This window comes from Ailuropoda melanoleuca, chromosome 7 (assembly GCF_002007445.2).
Source record: "Ailuropoda melanoleuca isolate Jingjing chromosome 7, ASM200744v2, whole genome shotgun sequence".
Classification (NCBI taxonomy): Eukaryota; Metazoa; Chordata; class Mammalia; order Carnivora; family Ursidae; genus Ailuropoda; species Ailuropoda melanoleuca.
The window spans coordinates 65356041-65378764 of record NC_048224.1 but is presented as its reverse complement, the minus strand read 5'-3'; the positions used below and the strand labels follow the sequence as shown (position 1 = coordinate 65378764).

Genomic DNA, 22724 nt, shown 5'->3' with positions numbered 1-22724 from the left:
AGTGTTGGGGCGCCTGAGGCTCAGTCAGTTAAGCATCTGCCTTTGGCTCAGGTCATGATCGCAGGGTCCTGAAATTGAGCCCTGCATCAAATTCTCTGCTCAGTGGCGGGTCTGCTTCTCCCTCTCCCTCTGCCTCTGCCTCTGCCTATGTGATTGATATCTCTCTCTCAAATAAATAAATAAAATCTTTAAAAAAAAGAAAATAGCAAGTGTTGGGAAGGTTGTGGAGAGATATTGGAACCACTGTGCACTGCTTGTGGGAATGGAAAATGGTGCAGCTGCTGTGGAGAACGGTATGGCGGTTCCTCAAAAATTTAAAAATACAACTACCAGATGATCCAGGGATTCCATTCCTGGGCTGTATCCAAAAGAACTGAAGGCAGAGTGTGGAAGAGATATTTGCACATCCATGTTCCTAGCAGCACTATTCACAATAGCCAAAAGGTGAATGCAGCCCAAATGTCCGTGGAGAAATGTACTTTCACATCCTACAGCATGGATGAATCTTGAGGACACGTTAAGTGAAACAAACCAGTCAGAAAAGACAAATATTACATGATTACACTCAGAGTAGGTATGTAATCAAATTCATTTAAACAGAAAGTAGAACAGTGGTTACCAGGGGCTGAGGGGAGGAGGAAAAGGGAACGTTATTGCTCAATGGGTATAGAATCTCAGTTTGGGAAGATGAAACTGTTCTGGAGATCTGCTCACAACAATGTGAATGTTGTGCAAGTTAAAGTTAAGTAACTTTACTGAACTGTACGCTCAAAAATGGTTAAGATGGTAAATTTTGTGTTATGTGTTTTTTACAACAAAAATGCATTAAAAAATTTAAAATAAGGTAAAAACCATAGGGCAATGTAAGAGAGCTTTCTTATTAAGGATGTATTTCTTACTAAACATTGAATATATGCAAACTAATATTATTTATCCTTTCAGCCAGAAAATTTGCCAAATTATAAGTAATTGAACATTGACACAATCTGAAATAATTTTATGCATAAACACTCATTCTATATAAATATAATGAGAACAAAGAGCGAAATTAAAAATGTAATATCCAACATTTTCTATATCGACTATTGATATAGAAATGCATACTTTAAAACTTCTTGGGAAACAAACACAGGCATTTAACATTTTTAAAATAAGAAAATCTAGTGACAGCACAGTCTTTAGGTCTGAGCTTTCCCTGACAACTGAATAAAATATATTTGCCAAAACTATATTGATTAAAATATGGGTTTGAGCCGTCATGGAAATGAGGCTAGAAAGGTGAGCAAATTACATCATGTTTTGAAAGATCATTAAATACAAAGTTAGAAATGGCTTGAAATTCTAACTGGGAATGAGGTGGAGGGGGTACACTGATTCACGAGGCTCCCGTGTGTGTAACCACTACTCCCAAGGAGACATGATGCTTAGATGTTACTCTGAGGGCAACTATCTTCAGCTGCACGGAGCCTGGACAGAAGCATTCTGAATCTGATCTGTCAGCTTCTTTATGCCAATGGCTTGATGGCAGACTCTAAGATGGGTTTTTTTTGCACTTAATTTTTAAATTTAATTTTAAAATTTAATTAATTTAATTAAATGTAATTTTTTAAAAAGATTTTATTTATTTATTTGACAGAGAGAGAGACAGCCAGCGAGAGAGGGAACACAAGCAGGGGGAGTGGGAGAGGAAGAAGCAGGCTCATAGCAGAAGACCCTGATGTGGGGCTTGATCCCATAACACCGGGATCACGCCCTGAGCCGAAGGCAGACGCTTAACCGCTGTGCCACCCAGGTGGCCCTTAAATGTAATTTTTTAATGAAAAAATTTTTAACAAAATTTTCAAAACCATCAACCGACTCTCCTTTTTTTTTTCTGTTTTGTATAAAGTGAGATTAAATCAGAAGCCTAAAACACAGAATATTTACTAAATTATAAATTATATACTAACCATCATAGACATTGTGTTTTTAATTTTAAGAAGAGTTGCCTCAATTTATCCTCCAATTTGAAGATGAAGGTACAGAAATTAGAGTTTAACATGTAACTGAAAATATTAAGTGGATAAATAAATGTATCAATCTTGAAATGTTATTTTACTTTTTCTTGCTTAGACTGCCATGGTTTTGGGGACATAGAAACATCTGTAACTCTGCTTTCTGACCAAGTGAGAAAGGGCACAACTTTTAAAAAATAAAATAAAAGGGATTAGGGACATATACAGGTGTCTGGCTAACGTGGCTTCTATAGTTGAACTTCAAATTTTACTCTGGGCGTTCAGATAGCTAATGCAAAAAAAAAAAAAAAGAAAGAAATTGCATTGGATTTTATAATGATCTCACTTAATTCCGTTGGGAAGGGAGTTAGTGTGTCCTGTGTATTACAGTCAAGCCCAGGTTACATTTTCTGCAAGTGTATGTTAGATACTGGATGACCACTCTCTCCCCTCCCATACTCTTATTTGTACCAGGTTTCATACTGACAGACAGCCTACTGTTTATGTTCCTCAGCAATCCACACCAATGCCCGCTTGTTGAAACTGAACAAGTACTAATGAAAAGATGAATCATTAGGGTCAAAGCCAAGCACAGTGTGGGGTTGCTGGAGTGTACTCGGAGCACAGGCAAGGGGGGACCGAGCGCCAAGATGAGAAAGCTCACCACAGCAATTCAAGCAACCTTCAGGAGCAAGGGGGCTGATGGGGTGTGCGGGTGCAGTGAGGGTGGGGTGCAGAAGGGCAATGGCAGCCCTCATGGGTAGTCATCAGTCACAGCGGCTCCAGGGGAGATCTCCCTGTGAAACCAGACCCTGGTTGGGTATGGGGGCTCAACAGTGCAATGACAAGCTGGGCGATCTTGGCCAAGTCATTTATCCCCTCCAAAGATCAACTTCTTCCTCCGTAAAGGGGGTGTGATATTAATCACTGGTTTATGGAATGCTTTTGATGATTAAATAAACTAATCTGCATACAGTGCTCAGCACATAGTGAATGGTCAATAAATGTTAGCTATCATCGTTAGTAGAGGCACAAAGAACTGGCAGGGGCTGAGTTATTCTCTCAGGCCGGGCCCCAGGTCCCCTTAGCAGAGAAAGGATGGGAACATGGGAGCCAGAGGAGGAGGCCGGAGGCCCATTATAAAACGAAACAAAACAAAACAAAACAAAGCACAAAATGAAACAGTCATGTAAAGCTTTCACTGGCTCCCAGTAACATTAATTGGTGACGAGGTCAAATCTGTATTTAGTGCTTACTGTGGATTAGGCACTCTGCTTGGCACTTGGCGGGCATCAAATTCTCAATGGTTCCAGCAATTCTGCGGGTTGGTATTATTAGATCATTTATAGGTGAGGAAAATGGGTGCCAGAGAACTTAAGGAATTGGCCTAGTCATTGAACATAGTTGGTAACAAGGGGACCGGCTGTCTCCAATCACTCAGATTGAGGGCGCAGAGGACAGACTATTCCCACACAATACTGCTACTGGGAAAAAGGCCACACTGCAGTCCTGCTGGCGCTGAGCCTCTGGGCAACAGAAGACTCTAACTTGGGCGAGTTTGAGGCTTCAGAAGACAGGAGCAGTGCTAGAAATGAAAACGCCCACCCTCTGCATCACTTTTCTGGGAGCAATATGCAATTTGCTTATTTTTCCTTCTGCCTCAGTTTTCGTCTACAAAATCGGTTTCAACTATTTACCCTCTTCACACAAATATAGTGAAGCTGGGCCAGCACTTTAAAACACTCTGGAAGGCCTGGGTAAAAGTCACTGTGTAATTATTGCCTGCCTCATACATTCATGCTGGCTTAGAAAGGATGTAATTTTAAACTAATCATATAAATAAACTATGAAACATCACTCAAATGTCTAGTCACTTATATATGACTTTCCCACATCTAAGCATTTCCTTAAAGAATGAGCAAACATGGTAGAAGCTAAAGCCACGGGCTCAGATGACAATGAAAGAGGTTAAGCATGAGGAAGCGCTTTTGGTGGGAGGTCGTGGGGAGAACGCGCCCTCTCTCACACTCCAGCCGCATAGCCCTGTGGGTTCCCTCTTTGAAAAACCAGATCCTTTGGTCCTGTGCTCTTCCCCACTCTCTCTGCCCCTGAATCTCCTGTGGACCTCCTCTTCTCCCTGCCCCACAGAAGAAGAGAGCAGATGGACGCTGACATGCTCTCATCAGCATTGTGGAGTAGGAACAGCAGAGATGTGTCAGATGCTTGGTTCATGTTCCTCAATCACATTTGCATAAGGTCAAAACTGGGTACTGATATTCACAGGTATCAGCATCACCGGAGGTTATCTATAACCTATAACCCATTCCTTTTTTTTAAGTAGCAGATTAAGTGACATCTAATTGACATATATTACAATCCACCCATTTCAAGCGTACAATTAAATGGCCTTTAGTGTACTCACAGAGCTGTGCAACCATCAGGACAATCAGTTTTAGACATTTTTATCACACCAAAAAAGAAACTCTATACCCTGAAGCAGTCACCCCTCACTCTTCCCAGCACCCCTGCAACGACCAGTCCCAGGTAACCACTCATTTACTTTTTGTCTCTAGAGATTTGCCCGTTCTGGACATCGTATACAAATGGAATCGTATAATATATCTTTTGTGATTGGCTGCTTTCACTTAGCATGATGTTTTCTATAGGTTCTTCCCACTTTCTGACCATGGTGCATAACGCTCCTATGAACATTCGTGTATCCATTTTTGTGTGGACAGGTTTCCAATTGTGTTGATTATATACCAAAGAGCAGAACTGCTTGGTGGCATTATAACTCTATTTTAACGTTTTGAGGATCTGCCAGACTGTTCTCCAAAGCAGCAGCACGATTTTCCATTCCCACCAATGGTGGACAATGGTTCCAATTTCTCCACATCCTCACCAACCCTTGTCCTTGTCTTTTTGGTCACAGCCATCCTAGTTGGCTTGAAGTACGTGGTTTTAATTTGCATTTCCCTGATGGCTAATGACATTGAGCATTTTTCATGTGCTTATTGGCTGTCTGTGTATCTTCTTTGGAAAAACGTCTGTTCAAATCCTTTGCCCATATTTTAATTGGGTTATTGGTCTTTTCATTATTGAGTTATAAGAGTTCTTTATATATTCTAGATAAGACAGTCCCTTATCACATATGTGATTTATAAATTGTTCCTCTAATTCTGTGGGTCGTCTTTTCATTTTGTTGATGATATCCTTTGAAACACAAAAGATTTTAATTTTGGTGAAGTGCAAGGGAAATTTTTTTCTTTTATTGCTTGTGCTTTTGGTGTTAGACCACTACATTTTGCACCTGTTCAGGTGCTAAGTCATTGCATAGGGTCACAGTTGGCCCATCAGGCTATTTCTTACCCTGTTTTGGCCCTTCAGGCCCACAGGTTTGTCTTCTCCTCTGCCCTCAACAAGAGCCCCAGCACTAGCACTGCGCCATTATTTGGTCAGACCTACTCTGATTTGTGGGCATGTCTGGGCATATTCTGGCTAAGTCTAGTTAGAGCGCTGCCTCTGCAGTGACTGAGAGCTGGGACTCCTGTGTGAGACTCCTAGCTTCCCTGAGCTCCAGGGTCGTGTCCACGTTGGGGCCTGTCTCTGAGTTCCCTGTGACCACAGAGCTCTTCCCCCATACACCTACTCAGCAAACTGCCTCAACTCCTTCAGGTCTTGCTCAGAGCTCACGTACACTGGTCACCCACCCAAACACTGCCGTTTGCCTACCCATCACTGCGCATGCCTAACCCATCTTATCTGCTCTAGGTTCTCCTTCCTCCACAGAAATCATCCTCTGCTACCTTTCTGCAGAATTTGCTCCTAGCTTCTGCTAAAGCAATGCCTCCTAGCTGCTTCACAAACACTGTGGAAATGAGTGAACGGCCGTGATTTGCATTTCTCTGATCGCTAGCGAGGATGAACAGGGCCATACGATCACAGGCCGCATTTGTTTCCTCCTTTGTGAACTGCCCCTTCCCTTTTTTGTCCATTTGTCCACTTTTTCTTTTTTGTCGATTTATAGGAAACTCTTTAGAGTCTGGTGACTCGAATCCTTTGTTGGTGTGCTTATTCATTTTATTTGTAACCAGCGCCCGTCACAGTGCACAGTCCCTGATGGGCACAGAGGAAATCACCACCACCTGACAAATGGGTTCAGGTTCCTGTTGGTGTGCATTCACATTTGGGAGGGAACAAGGGAAATGCCTGTTGAAAAAGAATTCCCTAATTACAAGGGACAGAAATGGCCCGACATACCCTGGTAAGCAGTCCCCGCAGATGGCATCACTGGTGACCGAACAGTTGGCCTTCTGGAAGCGGTTCACCGCGGCGCACTCCAGGCACGGTTTGCATTTCTGAAAACCCCAGTCCTCCTTGAACCTGTGCGGCCGGCACGCCATGCACTGGGCATCCTCCCCGTAGCCAAAGCCGCATTCCTGCAGGGATTAACAGGCAACAGAATGCTAGTCAGACAGGCAAGCCAGGAAAAGACGGCTGGGATAAAAGGAAGACCCGGTCTAATAATTACCGAGTGCTGGCCTTCCTGGATACAAAGGCGGCTCTTTCAGCGAGTTCAACTCTGTCTCCCACTGCTAATAATCTCTCTTACTTCGATAAGTATACTTAGTCACCCACTTTATTCAAGAAGCCATGAGCATTTGAATAATAAAGGTTCTCCAGGACCCCCACTGCTGCATTATTGCTAGCTTATGGCAGAATTATGGCACTTTCTTCTTTTCTAATTAAGCCAGTCATGGGCATGTTCAGAAACTAAAGTCAGGGAAATATCCAGACACTTACTCACTTATCGAGGCAGAAAATCAGTACTTTGCTATCAACAGTGATATTTTAGAAATGAGGCTAACTGCGTGAGAAATTTCCTAAGCTGACAAATTTAGAAATCTAAGCAGTAGAGCGCATCTTGACATCTTTAGCTGTATATTATTGTGTGAGAGCAGGAAGATTCTGACATATTTCTTAAAAGAACACAAAATTCTTGTGTGGATTAAACTGTGTGATACTAAAGGTCTCAAGCTTCTCTAGATTTGAACGTCAGAACACAGTACTGCTTTCCGCGGATGGGCCAAACAGATGCACACATGATCATTTCCACAAGGTCCAGAACCAAATAAATCATAGCCTATCATATGATGTAAATACAATGCAACTGTAAGAAGAATGATGTGGACATGTGCTCATGGTAGCTTAAAAAAAGTTGTAATACAGAATTAGAAGTGTGATCCCATCTCTTACAAAAATATTAATAACTAGTACTAACATTTATTGGGTGCCTACTCTGTGCTGGGAACTTCGTACACATTATCTCATTAATTCATACGTCTTCCAAATGGGGGAAGCATGATCATTATTCCCATTTCATGAATGGGGGTATGGTGCTTCCCAGAAGCATACCTTAACCAAGGTGACATAGCTTAATGTCAGAACCAGGATTTGAACCTAGGCTGTTTAATTCTGGAGTCAGATTCTGTACCCCGACACTGTAGGACCCGTCTAGTACTCTCCACGTGGAGAGCTTGCTGAGCAAGCCCACGAACACAGCGCAGTGCAGCAGAGGGAGGAAGGGCTCCAGCAGAATCCCTTAGTTTCCTCACCTGTCAACTTCGGATGCAGAAAGCAAATCCCCGCTAGTTCAAAATTCCCACTAGCCCACCAAATTTATATACTTAAAGTCCTTTATCTGTATTTATATGCACAGTCAACTAAGCAGTACTTACTGGTCAAAAATTAAATCAAAACCAACACAAAGGAGAGTATTCCCTGTACTCAACAAACCATGGAAAAAAAGAGATTCATACTAACACTTCAATTTAGTTTTACTAATTAACTCATTCACATTTTGGAGGAGCAATACTCTCCTTCCTCATTTCAGTTACTCAGCCAGGCTTTCAAATGTGTACCCTGAACATGCAAAATGAAGAGTGGGGGAGGAGAAAAGGCAGAAGGTCGCCAACCTTCGGAATCCTGAGTGCTCCAACTAGACAATGTTTTAAACCAAGGCACAGACAGCAGAAGGAAAAAAAAAATGACTCGAACTAATTCACAATTAGAATTTTAAAATTGTTAGTGGGATTATTTTGGGGGGATGGGTAGTGAAATCATGAGGTGTTTTGAATTTTTATAATTCTGCAATCATTTAATTCACTCTGGCAATGAGGAAAACACCAAAGATACATATTCAAAAAGAACTGTCTGGGGCTTGGACTAGATCTTTGCGGGGAGATGCCTGCTGTTTTGGGTGCTTTGTACATGGGCAATGTGCTTCTGTACTGGAACAGAAGTGTGTCTTTGCTAAGTAGCTGCTGAGAGAGCTGAATGTATCCAAAGACGCTCCTTCAGTGTGACAGGATCCGCCCTCTCACAATCTTCCAGGATCAAAGTGTGATGCATGTGACATTCGGAAGGGGGATGGGCACCTGGTTGTCCACAGGCTCAGCATCTCCGTGTCAAAGTTTTATGCAAGAACAAAGTTGCAAAACCATACTTTGATGTAGGCAGCTTGGATTGTAAGGGTGTCATATGCAAGTTACAAGACAACAAAGAAAGGAAGGAAAAAGGAAGAGGGCAGAAGGGAATACAAAGGGAAAGAGAAATGAGAACGAGAAGGTGTATTAACTGGGAATAAATGTCTGAAATTCTGTTTTTCAAGCGAGGCTGACATAGGAGAAAAAGTATATATCTTCCTACAGTGGAACGAAAAACACGTGAGTTTGAAGGCCATTTCTGTCACTTGTCCACGAAGCTATTTTGGGAACTCTCTGATCCTCAGTCTCTTCATCTTCAAGATGGCAGATAGTATACGCCTGCCCCACAGAGTTGTTTTGAGGAATAAACAAGAAAAAGAATATAAAAGTTGTAACCTATAAATCAAACACTGAGTGGGCAGTCACCAAATAAATGGTATCTTTTTAGATTCTCTACAACCCAACAAACCAACTTTCCAGATTCCAGTATAATAAAAAGCCTCACTGGGGAACAAGATGACCTTTAGTCTCCAATTTTTTCTGGGTTACTTGAAACATCAATTTATATCTAAATTATTTTTGTAGAATAAAAATATGTCTACAATGATTTGCAATTATCTATCTTTTGAAAATGGTACATAAAATATAATTTAACCATACCTGCTTGAATCAACTACTGCGTTGTGTTGTAATACAAGAACCTTGGAAACCCCTGTGTCTGCATAGGCAGTTTTGCTGTTTTAATGCCCCTGTCAGGCAGTCAACTCTCATTCATTGCTCCTGGGGCATTTCACTGTCTCCGACAATTCACTTCCTCTCTCCATTTTTGAGAAACTAGATGAATATCTGAGCAGACATGGACTGGAAAGAACTGACAGACACTTCTCTTTTGAAAAATAAGGGGTATGTAAGTGTTGGGAAGATCTTCGTGCTTATTTTTAATTCCTGACTGTATTTTAGAGTTTGCATTGCACATACATGAGGACTGATTTGGCCACCATGTTTTTGCCACATATCATTGCGTGTCATTTATATGTCACCATATTTCACAGACTGAAGATTTCGTGAAACTTTTTTTTGTTGTTCCATTCTATATTGGATCAAACCATGTACAGAAAAAACAACAGGGGTGTCCGATGGCTCAGTCAGTTAAGCATCTGCCTTCGGCTCAGGTCATGATCTCAGGGTCCTGGGATGGAGCCCTATGTCAGGCTCCCTGCTTAGCAGGGCCTGCTTCTCCCTCTCCTTCTGCTCCTCCCCCCACTCCCATGCGCACATGCACCTGCACTCTGGTTCTCTTTCTCTAATAAATAAAAATCTTTAAAAAAAAAAAAAAAGAAAGAAAAAACAACACAGCCAGGCTCCAAATGCATCATATTTTGCCTTCATTATCTGGATATTAACTTACTGTTTCTACTTAGAGTTTATATGTTTTAGTGGCAACAATAGCAATTTCAGAGTAGATTTACCTTAGAGGTTGAGATAAGGCTGTGTGTCCATTAAGATCACAAAATAATACCTAAATGTATTAAACAGGTACTGTGAACCATATAGTCTCCTGGGAACTTTTATAGAGACTGATTATTTGGGGGAATTTAGTTTAAAATACATTTTCTCTAAAGTATTTGTCATTTTAAAAAGATAATATCAAAACACCAACCTAATACTATTTTTAAGCTTTTAAAAAATGCTTGCAGTTCATGATAGTCTAAGAAATTTATGAAGTGATCATTCTAGATGTTAAATTAACTAGAAAGTCAGAGAAGATGTTTCCAAGGAATTGAGTGACAGCACAGCGTCCACAGCAGCAACGTCGTTTAGAGCAGATTGTCATATTCTTAAAGCACCATAAACACAGGGATGCTGTAATTATTTGAAATCCAGGCTATAAAGTAAACAGCATATAAACATTAAATTACCCCAATATAAATGTCTACTTTGATGTCTTTATTTCATTCAGTAAAACTAGGAGGTTAAAATGCCTTGAAACCTTCTCCATGAAGTTCAATAACTAACTACCAAGGGCAAAAGGGAAAAGGCTGAACAGCTGGAAGGGCAGGCGGCTCACAGCCTCCCGGCCAGGGTCGTACTGCTGAGCATGCGCAGAGACTGTGCCTCGGAAACTCGCGTCCACACCCCTACGGCCAGCGACGATTTCTAGTCCCTTTTCTCTTTATCACTTTTTATACTGAAAAACTACTACTACACACAAGATTTTTACGAACAAGTCAAACAGTACACCTTCCTCCCTATCCTTGATCTCTTCACTTCCTGTTCCCTCCACACAGGCAAACATTGTTCCCCCGGTTTTGGGAAAACCTCCCAGAAATATCTTAATATCGTGTGTGTGTGTGTGTGTGTGTGTGTGTGTGTGTGTGTGTGTGTGTGTGTGTTTTAACACACTGTTCCGCAACTCGTTTTCCAGTTTTGCCCACTCCACGCATCTCGGAGCGTGCTGGCCATCAGCACACACAGGGCGTGCCATTGCGTGGCTATGTGAATTCATGCCCCTGGAGCCTGGTCATCACTGCCCCCCAAATGCGGGACGCAGGGGGCAACCACGGATGTCTGCTGAGGTACGCTGGTATCGATCACGTGGTCTAATCGTGCGTCTAGTGAAAACAGTGTCGGATCTTTTGGGTCTTCCCCCCATTACTTTTGAATATAAAACAGGCAATTTCCCTGGGCAAATGGTTTCCCACAGCAGGCTAGTATCCTCCGGTTGGAAATAAGAGAAATGGTAGGAATGGATTTTTGGTGAGATAAAATAAGGGTACTTACAAACCGAGGGCTTGGCGGTGGGGGGGATCGGCGTAGGCCGGTGATGGGTAGTAAGGAGGGCACGTATTGCCTGGAGCACTGGGTGTTATAGGCAAACAATGAATCATGGAACCCTACATCAAAAACTAAGGATGTACTGTAAGGTGACTGACATAACATAATAAAAAATTATTTTAAAAAACACAAAAAACAAGGGTACTTAAAGAGGATAGTCAGCTGGCCTTGCTGATTGTTGTTAGGGTTACCTCATTTTTGACCAACCTCCACAGGCTCCTGTGAGCTACTTTCAAAATTAGGCCCCAGCCTTGGGCCTTGTCCTCAAGAGTCCAGGTGTCCAAGAATCCCGATCAGTCAGTTAAGCCAGAACCCCCCACCTTCCTATCTGCTCACCCACAATATCTGATCAAATTTCCTCCTGCCCTTCTATCCTCTGATCCCCTTGGCCTGCCTTCAGCAAGAATCCTGTTAGGTCTGCTTTAGCCAGAATCGCCCCCCCCCCGCCCCCTGCCCCCCGCCCTGATGTTTCCCTCTTAGGAATTTTCCATCCACTGCCCCCCACCCCGCTCCTTGGCTAAAATCCCCACTTGTCCATGTTGTATTTGGAATTGAGCCCAGTTCTATACTGAGGCCTCTCTTCCCCCATTGCAGTAGTCCCTGAGTGAAATCTGTTTTTACAGCTTTCACCTCTGTCCTACTCTGGTTCTCTGACACTTTTCAGGTTACACACGCTACAGCTCTCCCTCTCACCATTTTGTTGGAAGGACTATACGTGTGTGTTTGGTGAAGCAGGATATGTGAGAGGAGACTGGGCCAGGAGTGGGGGCGTTAGTCAGTCATTGGCCTGGGCATCAGAATTAGATATGTATTTTATTTTTATGGAGCATAGTCTGCCATTAATACCAATGGTAGAGATGCATTTAGGCTTTAAATAATCCTAGAGTCTTTGTTCTTGAAATTATGACCTGGTACCTTAAAACCTTAAAAGAAATACTTACAACTTCCCTGAATCCCTGAAGAGACCTTTTGATTAATAAGCTTCAAGGTGCAAACATATACACATGAATAAAACAATAACCCGATTTTTTAAAAAAACATTGCCATAGGATTCTTAGTGATTTCCCAAAATCCTACAATAAGTGAACAATCCCTGATATCTAATGCCTCCTTCCACCACTCTTTCTCCAGAGCCTATCAGGGCACCTGGTACTTACAAAGATTCTTTGCTTGACCAAACTTTACCAGGCTCCTTAACCTTCTTCCAGACCCACCCGTGCTCTTGCTTGTGAAATCCAGCTTTAGCAAGTCCTCTGCTAAGTCACCTTAAGCAGAACTACCCACCCTCAATATCTGCTCGGGTTCCTCATCCTCCACTTGAAGTCTCATGGAGCCTTGTAGTCCAATCACCCTGGCTTGTCTTTAGCAAAGAATTGTTAGGTTGGTTTCAGCCAGGGCCCCTCAGTAATTTTCCACCTACTGACCCCTCTCCCAGCTATAAATTCCCATGAGCCCATGCTGTATTGGGATGGAGCCCAGTGGTTTCTCCCACTATTAAATCGCATTGTGGTGGTCCCCCTCCCTACCTAGCAAATAAAGCCTAACTTGCCATCCTTATTAACAAGTGCCACTGAATATTTTTTTCTTTAACAATACATACCAGGCTGGTGAGTAACACATAAATGTTTGCTGACTAAACAAATGGATGAACAAATAGCATTGAAGGCAGTGCTTCCTGAAGTTGTTGTTGTTTTTTTATTGTATCATTATTACGTTATTCCAGGAAACAAAAGCCTATGAGGGTCACAACAATGTCCCGATTGGTAACGCCAGATAACTATCATGGGCCAGTGAAGGTGGGCAGGAGGTGGGAGATGAGGGTGGGGGTCGGTGTGGGATGGGGGTGAAGTTGTGAGCGGCCTTCCTTATCTTGGTTCCAAGGCAAGAGAGGACAGCTTCCAGCTGGGCCATTTCCACCCTAGCTGGCAGCAGCAGTAGCTCTGACACTCTGCCCAATATTTTTAAGCCGCATTTGGTGGCTTTCCAATGGCAAAATGACTCAAAGTAAACAGTCCTCAAATCCCCTTCTCTCTTTTCCCCCTCTGCAAATTCAGCACTTAGCAAAAACACAAGTGGATCCCACCTACATGTTCTAGGAGCCGTTCCCCAGACCACAGGGGAGATCCTCACAGACCATCAATTGTCCAGGAAACACATTTGGGGGTCTTGGGTCTAAAGCACTATTTATTTGTACAGCCAATAAGTTATTAACTTTGGTTCTTTGAACTTTAAAAGCTCAAATTTGGACAGAGAAGAAGTTATTTGTGGAGAAAATCTAGTGCACGCAAATGGAAATGACAAATTAGATTTATGTAGCTGGTGTTTAGAAATCAGCTTTTTAACTTCCTTTAATAAAATAACACCAAAGACATAGTCCCCTCCCCCACCAACTTCCAGTTTATGAAAATCTGTAATTGAGTTTTTTAAAGAAAAATTACAAGCTAGAGCTTGCTAATATCTGCCAAACATCACTGGGCTCGATTAGGTATAATTAAACATAAATAAAGTGAGCAACACTGTAATTAAATGGCATAAATGAATCTTTTTCATGCTTGCAAATTATATATTAATTTTGTGTGTGCATGTGTGACTTTCTTCATAGGGATGAAAACAGCTTTCCAAAAAGTAGACATCTTTAAAAAGGGGAGGCCAGACACGCACCCTTGTGGAGGAAAGTGTGTTGTTGTTTATGAGAATTAATTTCTTCACATTAACTGAAGTCATCCCAATAATTGGTTAGAAAAGCTTACTTTGAAAACCGTGCCAGGGACTTGAAGACTGTTTCAAGTGGTTCATGCAAAAACTAGTTTCCTGGTTTACTGCTGGGAGGTGATCGTGTTTAAAAGCACATTGTTGGCATTAATATTCGGTGAGAAGGAGGGGCTGTGGCTGGGCAGATTTTAGACACTAAGAATTAAAAGGCTAACGTGGTCACTTCAGGAAAACAAAAGTCATCCTCTCCCACGTATCGCAGTGCTGTTTATTTTCACGAGCCGAAGGGCCAGCTGTGTAACACTCCTGCGCACATTTGTGGCCCCAAATGCCCACCATGTACCACTCGTGGAGCTATGTAAACAACACTGTATTTTTTGCCTCAGAAATAGGAACAAGACATTATCAATTACCTTTCTTATAAACTTTCAAAACCTAAACCTTGTAGTAGAAGAGAAAGAGACTAGCTATGGCTCAGTGATAGAAAATCCTCAAAACAGAGCCCAGATGGCTCAGTGACCTGTCCTATATTTTCCCAAAGATACAGGAAGACTACCCATTAAGCCGAATGACCAAAGAGAGCCTGAGTGAGAAGACAGGATGCTTGGGGCTTTCAGGGAAACAACTGGAAACCAAAAGCGCTAATGCCAAGAGACGGCTCAGATGGCACAGGAGGGGACACAGAGGACGCCACCCGGTGTGAGGGGCCACAGCCACGGCTCCCACTCAGCTGGGCCAAACAGGAGTGGTGGAGGAACAGAAGCAGATGGATGTCTGGAAACCAGTGGCCAGGCTCAGCCAGAGAAGGAGAGGCAAGAGGGTGACCAGGGGGGCAGCTGCTGGAATGCACAAGCATCAGGTCAACAGGATTTAGCTATCTCTTTGTGTTAGAAGTTGGTCCTGAGCCAGAATTTCTGGAGGGAAGTTTATCATTCTAGAGCTGCACCGTCCAACACAACAGCCACAACTTCATGTGACAAAACTTAAATTTCATTTCATTAAAATGTAAAACCTAGTGCTTTGGCGGCACGAGCCACCTTTCAAGATTCAAGAACACATTTTAAGTGGCTCGTAACTCCCATCTGGCCAGCGCAGATACATTCCATCATCACAGAAAGTTCTATCGGACAGCACCGTACATGAGCACTATGCAAAATGAGAGAAAAAACCATACTCCCATGTGGCCCCCACCCTCTCCCAGCACGTACTGATGGTGACAACGGACAGACCAATTAATCATCTCCGTGTCTGCTTCCCCATCTATAAAACAGGAGGAGTTATACGCCCTACTTGAGACATATGCTAGAAGGACTCCATTATTTAATATGCAAATGTCACATAGAACCTGGCTCATTATAATGAACGTTATATCTATTTTGGTTGCATGATCTATATTACAAAATAACACCTGAAAACATATTTGAGAGGTAGTGCACCTTTGTTAAGAGACATCTTTGGGTAGTAAGGAGGGCACATATTGCATGGTGCACTGGGGGTTATACGCAAGTAATGAATCATGGAACTTTATATCAAAAACTAGGGATGTACTGTATGGTGACTAACATAATGTAATAAAAAATATTATTATTAAAAAAAAGAAAAGAAAAAAGAGACATCTTTTAGACACACATAACCCAAAGTATCTAGGGTGAAAGGTTAAAACAAGTAATCATTTAAAAAGTGGCCAATGAAGGGAAGGGTCTCAACCTAAACAAACAACAATGGTTATTATGGACCCTGGAGCTTCTGTGAAGACTTCTTACTATCTAACAATCGAAAGGAAGTGAAAAGAGGTCAGAGGGACCACTGGCCATGCACAACAGGTGTGCCAAAGTGTATACTGTCTCCAGGAATGCTATTCCGGGAACCTCCCCCAAACCCGACTACATGTTTGAAATGGCAGACACCTAACAATGGGAAAGTAAGCCCAGACGCCTTTAGAAAAAAATAGAATTGAATGCCTTCCAAAGAAAATAATCATTAGGAGTAATAAAACCACAGATGGAAATTATAACTCTACCTGCTTACCCAAAGTATTTCCAGGCTTTAGTTTTAAGGCACAGATAACACGTTTGTCATGCAAAGAACCTCATGACCCAGCATTTGTTATTTTGGGTTGAGAGACATGATATTCGAAAATGAACATAAGTTTTAAGTTATGTTTACTACAGCAAAAGAAGTAACTTAATAATGTTAGAATAAAGGTTATTTGAAAGCTCTCACGTCTGGTGAAAATGCACTTTTTTTTTTACCCTTAATATAAAGAAAACTTTAGTTGTGGTTACCAATAATTTGATTTAGCTTTTCTGCTTTTTAATAACCCACCTTAAAATATTTACTGTTTATTGTGCATTCAAAATATCAAGCACCACAGGTAACCAAAATTTTAAGCCTCAGTTAAGAAGGTAAGGACTACTGAATTCAGTAATTTCATTACAAATTAACAGTCATCCCCCCTCCAAATTATATGTTTAGTATAACAAGTAAAAAACAATTCAATTATTTATAAATATCTGACTACGTTTTTTTAAAAAAGCTTAGTCTTAGCCAAAAAAGTAAACTTCCCCTTGATTTGTAAAACATGGATGTCATAATTAACCAGTTGAGTAAATTTTCTAATTTAAGTGATTTATCTGATTTTAAAATACTCAGAAGTTAGTTTTTTAGGTTTTTTTCCTCTGAAAGATATATGTTCTTGCTAAAGATTTAATCAAGGCAGCCTGGAAAGAAGAAACTGTAAAATCACAAATGGACAGTTTAGAAATTTCTAGCCCCAAAGTAATCATTTATTAAATACTCAAGCTCTTTGCTGTGATTACTTAATTAAAACTATATATATATATATATATATATAGTTAATATAATATATATATATATAGTTAATATATATATATATATTCCCATTGGTATTTTAGATTCCTTTGCTCTTTTTAGGGCATGAGCAAGGCTAAGTTACTAATTTTATCTACTAGGAGCTAAAATCAAGATAAAAGACTTGGCAAAATATTTAATTTATAACACACATACACACACACAGAAATTTATTAACTTTTATATAACAAGATTTAAATGGCACTTCTTTTGCCCTAAAAACTCTCTGAGGCTGACTGATTTGTTCACTCCTTTGGCAAAGGTGTACCCTGCGGCTCTACTTAATATCCACCGCAAGGTGGAACCTCAGGAAATGCAGGAAGATGGTATTTATATTTGTAACATTTGTGCATCTGAGTGGGTCTTACCCTAGTTTTTCAGTGATGTCATTACCTTTACTTTTATTCTCTTTCACTCAATTTGGCCTGATCTTTTTTTAATGAAGAAAAGGATAATAAATATTGAAACACAAATATTAATACATAAGATAAATAATAAAGGCAGAATTATTCAGATTGCTTCCCTTGGTTGCTTCCAGTGTCATAGGGGTAAACATCTGTTTCAATACTTGGGGAAAATTACTACCTAGAGAAAAATAATTCTTCTGGAAATCAATGGAAAATTGTGAAATAGAAGACTATTATCAGATAATCTTAGCTGATAGATTTTTAAAATAAAAAAATATTAGGGATGATAGGAACATCATCCTATTTTTTAAATAAAAAAGTTAGATTTTTTATTTTTTTATTTTTATTTTTTTAAAGATTTTATTTATTTATTTGACAGAGACAGAGACAGCCAGCGAGAGAGGGAACACAAGCAGAGGGAGTGGGAGAGGAAGAAGCAGGCTCATAGCGGAGGAGCCTGATGTGGGGCTCGATCCCCATAACGCTGGGATCACGCCATGAGCTGAAGGCAGACGCTTAACCGCTGTGCCACCCAGGCACCCCAAAAGTTAGATTTTTTAAATAAAACTTCTTAGTAAAAAAAGCTTAGATATAAATACCGACTAAAAGAAGATACTAGAGCTCATATGACCTTCATCTCCCGGTCTGACTTTCCAGAAATTATTCTGCGGTTATATTCTCTAGATTCAAAGCATGAAGGAGAAGGAATAACTTCTTGAAAATGATTTACTCATTTCTCAGAATCTGTGACATTTCACTCAGATTTCCACCGAGATTTGGGAAAAGAGGAACTTTTGAGAGGTAGCAACTTCATCATCTATTTTCCTCTTGGGCACTGTCGCATTTTTCACTACTCTGTTCACTGATCCTAGATCTACAGGTCTGCTCTAAAGAATCCCTTTACACCCAACACCACAAAACCTATGTCTGAAAATGCACCTTACTACAATCAATAGGGACTGAAAAACACCGGGCTGAGATGCTATAGTTAACACTCAACATAACACAGGGAAGGTCAGCCCGTTTCAATCCAAATGTAAAGCTCAGGATGCTAACTGGCCCCACTTACTGAACACAATCAGAGAGAAAAGCCATCCACCAGGAATTACTTGCAGAATGCAGAATGCTTTGTTTCCTGCTGTTTGTGGATCATTGATCAAAAATCTATGAATGACAAGACTCAACTTTAAATAATGGCAGTCTCTAGGGCAAAAGGACTTCTCTTTTAAAAGTCACTTTAAGTAAAAAGAAAAATCTTTTGTTCCTTTTCTAACAGGCAGACTTTGATGCTTTATTTAGAACAAAATGATATATCCATCATCCACAACGAATAACATCTTCAAACGGTCAGAAAATAAAGCAAATGGATGTATAGCTCTGAACATGCTCGCAAAAAAGAAAGGTTGGAGAATATCCAAGACTCTGAAATATGCTCTCCTGAAACACACCGCTTCTTAACAAATAGTGGGTAAGATGAATACATTTAAAATACTCCCGGGAATACCATACACCAAACATGGAGATCAATAATAGTGATTGCATTGTCAAAAGAATGTGCAGAACCCTGGTTTGGAAAGGAGCTGCCACTGTGGAGTGTGGGTATTGGAGGCACCACTTCTTGACTAGCAATGGGAAAATTTTAAGAGAAAGAAGTCCCAGTAGAAGAAGGTAGCATAGCATTTTCTCTTATTGCTGCTTTATTTTTAAATCTTTAGTAGAGCATTGATTCTTCTTAATTCATTCAAATACACCTTAATAATTTTATTCTTTCAATGAAATACGATAAACACGAATTACACAAAATGACATTTATTAAATCCTAATTATTAGAACCTACTCCTTTTAGCTCAGTAAGACATATGAACCAAAGGTGTTAGAGAGAGAACTGTAAAATCTTTGGCTAAAGTAACATAATGTGCCAAGAATTTTCACTAGCAACGAGCTAAAGGAATTTAGCCAAAAACAATGTATTTTAAAAACACAGATCTAGGGCACCTGGCTGGCTCAGTCAGTTAAGCGTCTGCCTTTGGCTCAGGTCATGACCCCGGGGTCTTGGGATCGAGTCCTGTATCCCTGCATCCTGCTCCTTGCTCAGTGGAGCCTGCTTCTCCCTCTGCCCCTCTCCCCCACTTGTGCTCGCTCTCTCACTCTCTCTCAAATAAAGAAATAAGTAAAATCTTAAAAAAAAAAACAAATAAAACCCCCAAACCAGGGATCTACAACTTCCCCACGCATACGATATCTACCTTAGACAACTCCATGCCTGGCCCACATTGTTTGCAGAGAACACAATTTCCAGACCGATCCCTGAATTCTTGCTGTCTACAGTCTCCAGTTTCACAAATCACTTCACATGCCTGAAAAAAAAGTTTCCCAAATGTTATTTTTAAAGTAAGTTAATTACATTTTTTGTGAGAAAGGAACATCATCAGTATTCTTCCGCGATCACTGAATGTAAACGTTAATTCAGAGTGAGGCCAATTTAATTTTCAGTTTAGGAAGAAAACATCACTTTCTGAATAAGTCAGTGGAACAAATAAATCAATAAGCCTGATTCTCCTCTGCATTCCCTGAATGAGAGCTCTTTTTTTTTTTTTTTTTAAATTCATGGCTGTCTTGCTCTGATACTTTTCTGAGTGCCCAAGGTAGAAAATGACTTAGGACCTATTCTTTTCTAGTAAGAAGCACTGTGTGAACAAACTATTGCTCTGTAGGATGGCTTTACACCAGAGGCACAGGAAATGGTTTTTGATGGTTGTAATGATGAGTAATTACTTCAATACAAACTACCTCCACCTTGAAGCGGGAGTGTGTGTAATGATGTCCTGCAAACTAACTAAATAAAATCAAAGTCTGAACCTGTCCAGTGGGCAGGAGGGAGAATTCAAGGTGGGGTTCAGGACTAGAGAAAGATCTGGGGCTAAAGGCGTAATAATCTCTTCTCTTCTCGCATCTCTTAATTCCCCTTGACTACCCATCTTAAGGAGTTTGATTTTATTTAAGAGCGGTAGGAGCCACAAAGAGACTGTAATCTCTTTGAGAAAAAAATTCCACTGCCTCCCTCCTAGACCATTCATTTGAATGTGTAACAGCTTCCGTTGAAAGAAAGGACATTTTCCTCCCTCTACCTGAATCTCAGACTCCAATGTGACCCCATTGCCTCTTACTTTGTCTTTCAAGATTACTTCAGGTACTGTCTCTAGGGTAAATAATTCGTTTTATGTTTGCAGATGATGATCTTATCTCCAGATTAAATAAATTTCGATCCTTTTGAACACCTTCATAGATCTTTTGTGTCAAGCTTTCAAACATTAAAATTCTTCATCTCTTTTTAAAGCTTTTTGGAACCAAAAAGGATATAAATAATCATATAAAAAGAATAGCTCTTGTAAAAATCCATTCTAATTTCTTCACAAGCCATGTAAGTCATGGGCTCCAAACAGAATCTGGTCTTCTTAGGGTCTAGGGTGTGTTACAGAAACATATGTCTATACACCCAAGGGAGAACCACTGTCATGGGTAACGCTGTGATTTTATTACTTCATCTAAGTGTAAATAAAATAATTCCAACTACTGCTACAAATGTCAAGACTCAGCAGCAATCTTTGCTTATTAATGAAATGCAACATTGATAAAATACAATTTGAAATAAAAATTTAAAAGATGGGATTAGAAATAAAAAATAGTTTTGGCGCTACTTAGATGACTCTTCCACCACATTCTTACAAAAGGAAAGACTTGACTTACCAAGTAGACCAGTAAAACTACAATGGTGTGAAAGGCTTTCTCTTGTTCCAGGAGCGCTTTTAAAGCCATGGCTCTTATTACATGTATTTATTGTCGAAGAGTTTTCTAAAAGACAAGAAGATCTAGTTAACCAGGATGACATTTGTCACTGTGTTCTGTATTTACTCTAGAATGTTTACCATTAATGTATATATTAGGTCATACTATTTATGTTTTAAAGGAAGTCGCTTTGTAAAGGATATATGGACAAATAATAGTTAAGCCTTTCACAATTTAGGTTAGGAGAATGGAAGCTCTGTCTCCCTACACATTATATGCAAAACTCCTACTGGCTCTGAATTCCTAGGCTATACATAGCTTTATTTTCTACTTCTTCTTCTTTTTTTTTAAAGATCTTACTTTTTAAAGTAATCTCCACACCAAACATGGGGTTCAAACTCACAGCCCGGAGATTAAGAGTGGCATGCTTTCCCGACTGAACCAGGCAGGCGCCCCTACACTTGCCTTTATTTTCTACCCAAGTCTCTAAAGTGTCCGACTGCTCCACCCAGTAGAGAGTTATATTCAAACAGTGACTATATAAACCTTCCACATAGATGGGTTCAGTCAGTGCTAAGAGGGCAATAATGGTGATAAAATAACAATGAACACGTGCTAAGCACAATGTGCCAGGCACTGTCTCCAACGTATTGACTCATTTACCTTCACAAGTACTCTAGAAGGTAGATACTATCATTATCTCCATTTTAGAGATGGGACAACAGGCTCAGGGAAGGCATAGTCCCTTGCTGGAGATCACACTGCTAGTAGGAGGCGGGGCAGGATGCATATCCAGGTGGGTTGGTTCCAGTGTCCCCGAGTAGCATATACCATGCAATACAATCTGCTCTGTTTTAATAAAGACATTACGCTCAGGTCTTGGGCCTTCAGCTCCACTAAGAAGCAGATATGGTTAATGTTTGGCATTCGTGAGTTCCTCCTCCAAATACTACAGTGAAAATAATCTATGAGCAGAAAAATGAGCATTTATTTTAAAACATCTAAAAATCATTTACAAATGATGAAATTGGAGGCACTCACTTTTCAATAAAAGGTAAGCCAAACCTCCTTATTTTTATGAGAATGACCTAAAATGTAGAAACAAACATGGCTGCCTTTTTTTTTCAGATCCACACGATGTCCAGAGAAGTGATTAATTTATAAAAAAGGGGGGGGGGAAGAACTCAGCTGGTGGCTCCATCTATTAGGTAGAGAAACAAAGGCTCAGTTTCTCTCCAAAGTAGAATCTTCCAAAACTAACAAAGCCCCAGAGCAGACAATGCAACTACTTAGAAAGAAACCAGAGCAGAGAACCAGAACTGTGGGCCAAAGACCTTAAGAAAAACAATAGCAATTAACAACAAAGGAAACAGGGCTGGCCCGCTGTGGTCTCACTGCTGGCCAAGCAGCCAGCCCAGGGTGAGCCTGAACACAGCCTGGAGATGGACAACCCAGAAGGTTAGTCCAGCTGCCTGCATAGCTCCAATTATCAGCGCAGTGAAAAATCATTTTTATGTTTCTTGAATGAATGACCCATTTTGACTAAATTCAAAGTTTTTTTTTTCTTTTCCCGCTTCTTGATCATAGCTTCTTTTTCCTTCTTGCATATCTCAAAATGACCCAGCCATCACCCA

The 22724-nt window shown here is 40.6% G+C and overlaps 1 protein-coding gene across 2 annotated transcripts in view; it reads right to left on the bottom strand.

The window, feature by feature from the left end:
* Positions 1 to 6068: 6068 nt before the first annotated feature.
* LOC117795053 (tumor necrosis factor receptor superfamily member 19-like) overlaps positions 6069 to 22724 on the bottom strand; it is a 34898-nt gene continuing 18242 nt past the window's right edge. For both annotated transcript variants that reach the window (XM_034664983.1, XM_034664982.1), the window contains exons 2-4: positions 21052 to 21156; positions 19551 to 19661; positions 6069 to 6433 (exon numbers count right to left, since the gene is read on the bottom strand). In XM_034664983.1, the coding sequence (XP_034520874.1) occupies positions 6095 to 6433; positions 19551 to 19661; positions 21052 to 21120 (519 nt within the window). In that variant the 5' untranslated portion in view covers positions 21121 to 21156 and the 3' untranslated portion in view covers positions 6069 to 6094. The remainder of the gene's footprint in view (positions 6434 to 19550; positions 19662 to 21051; positions 21157 to 22724) is intronic.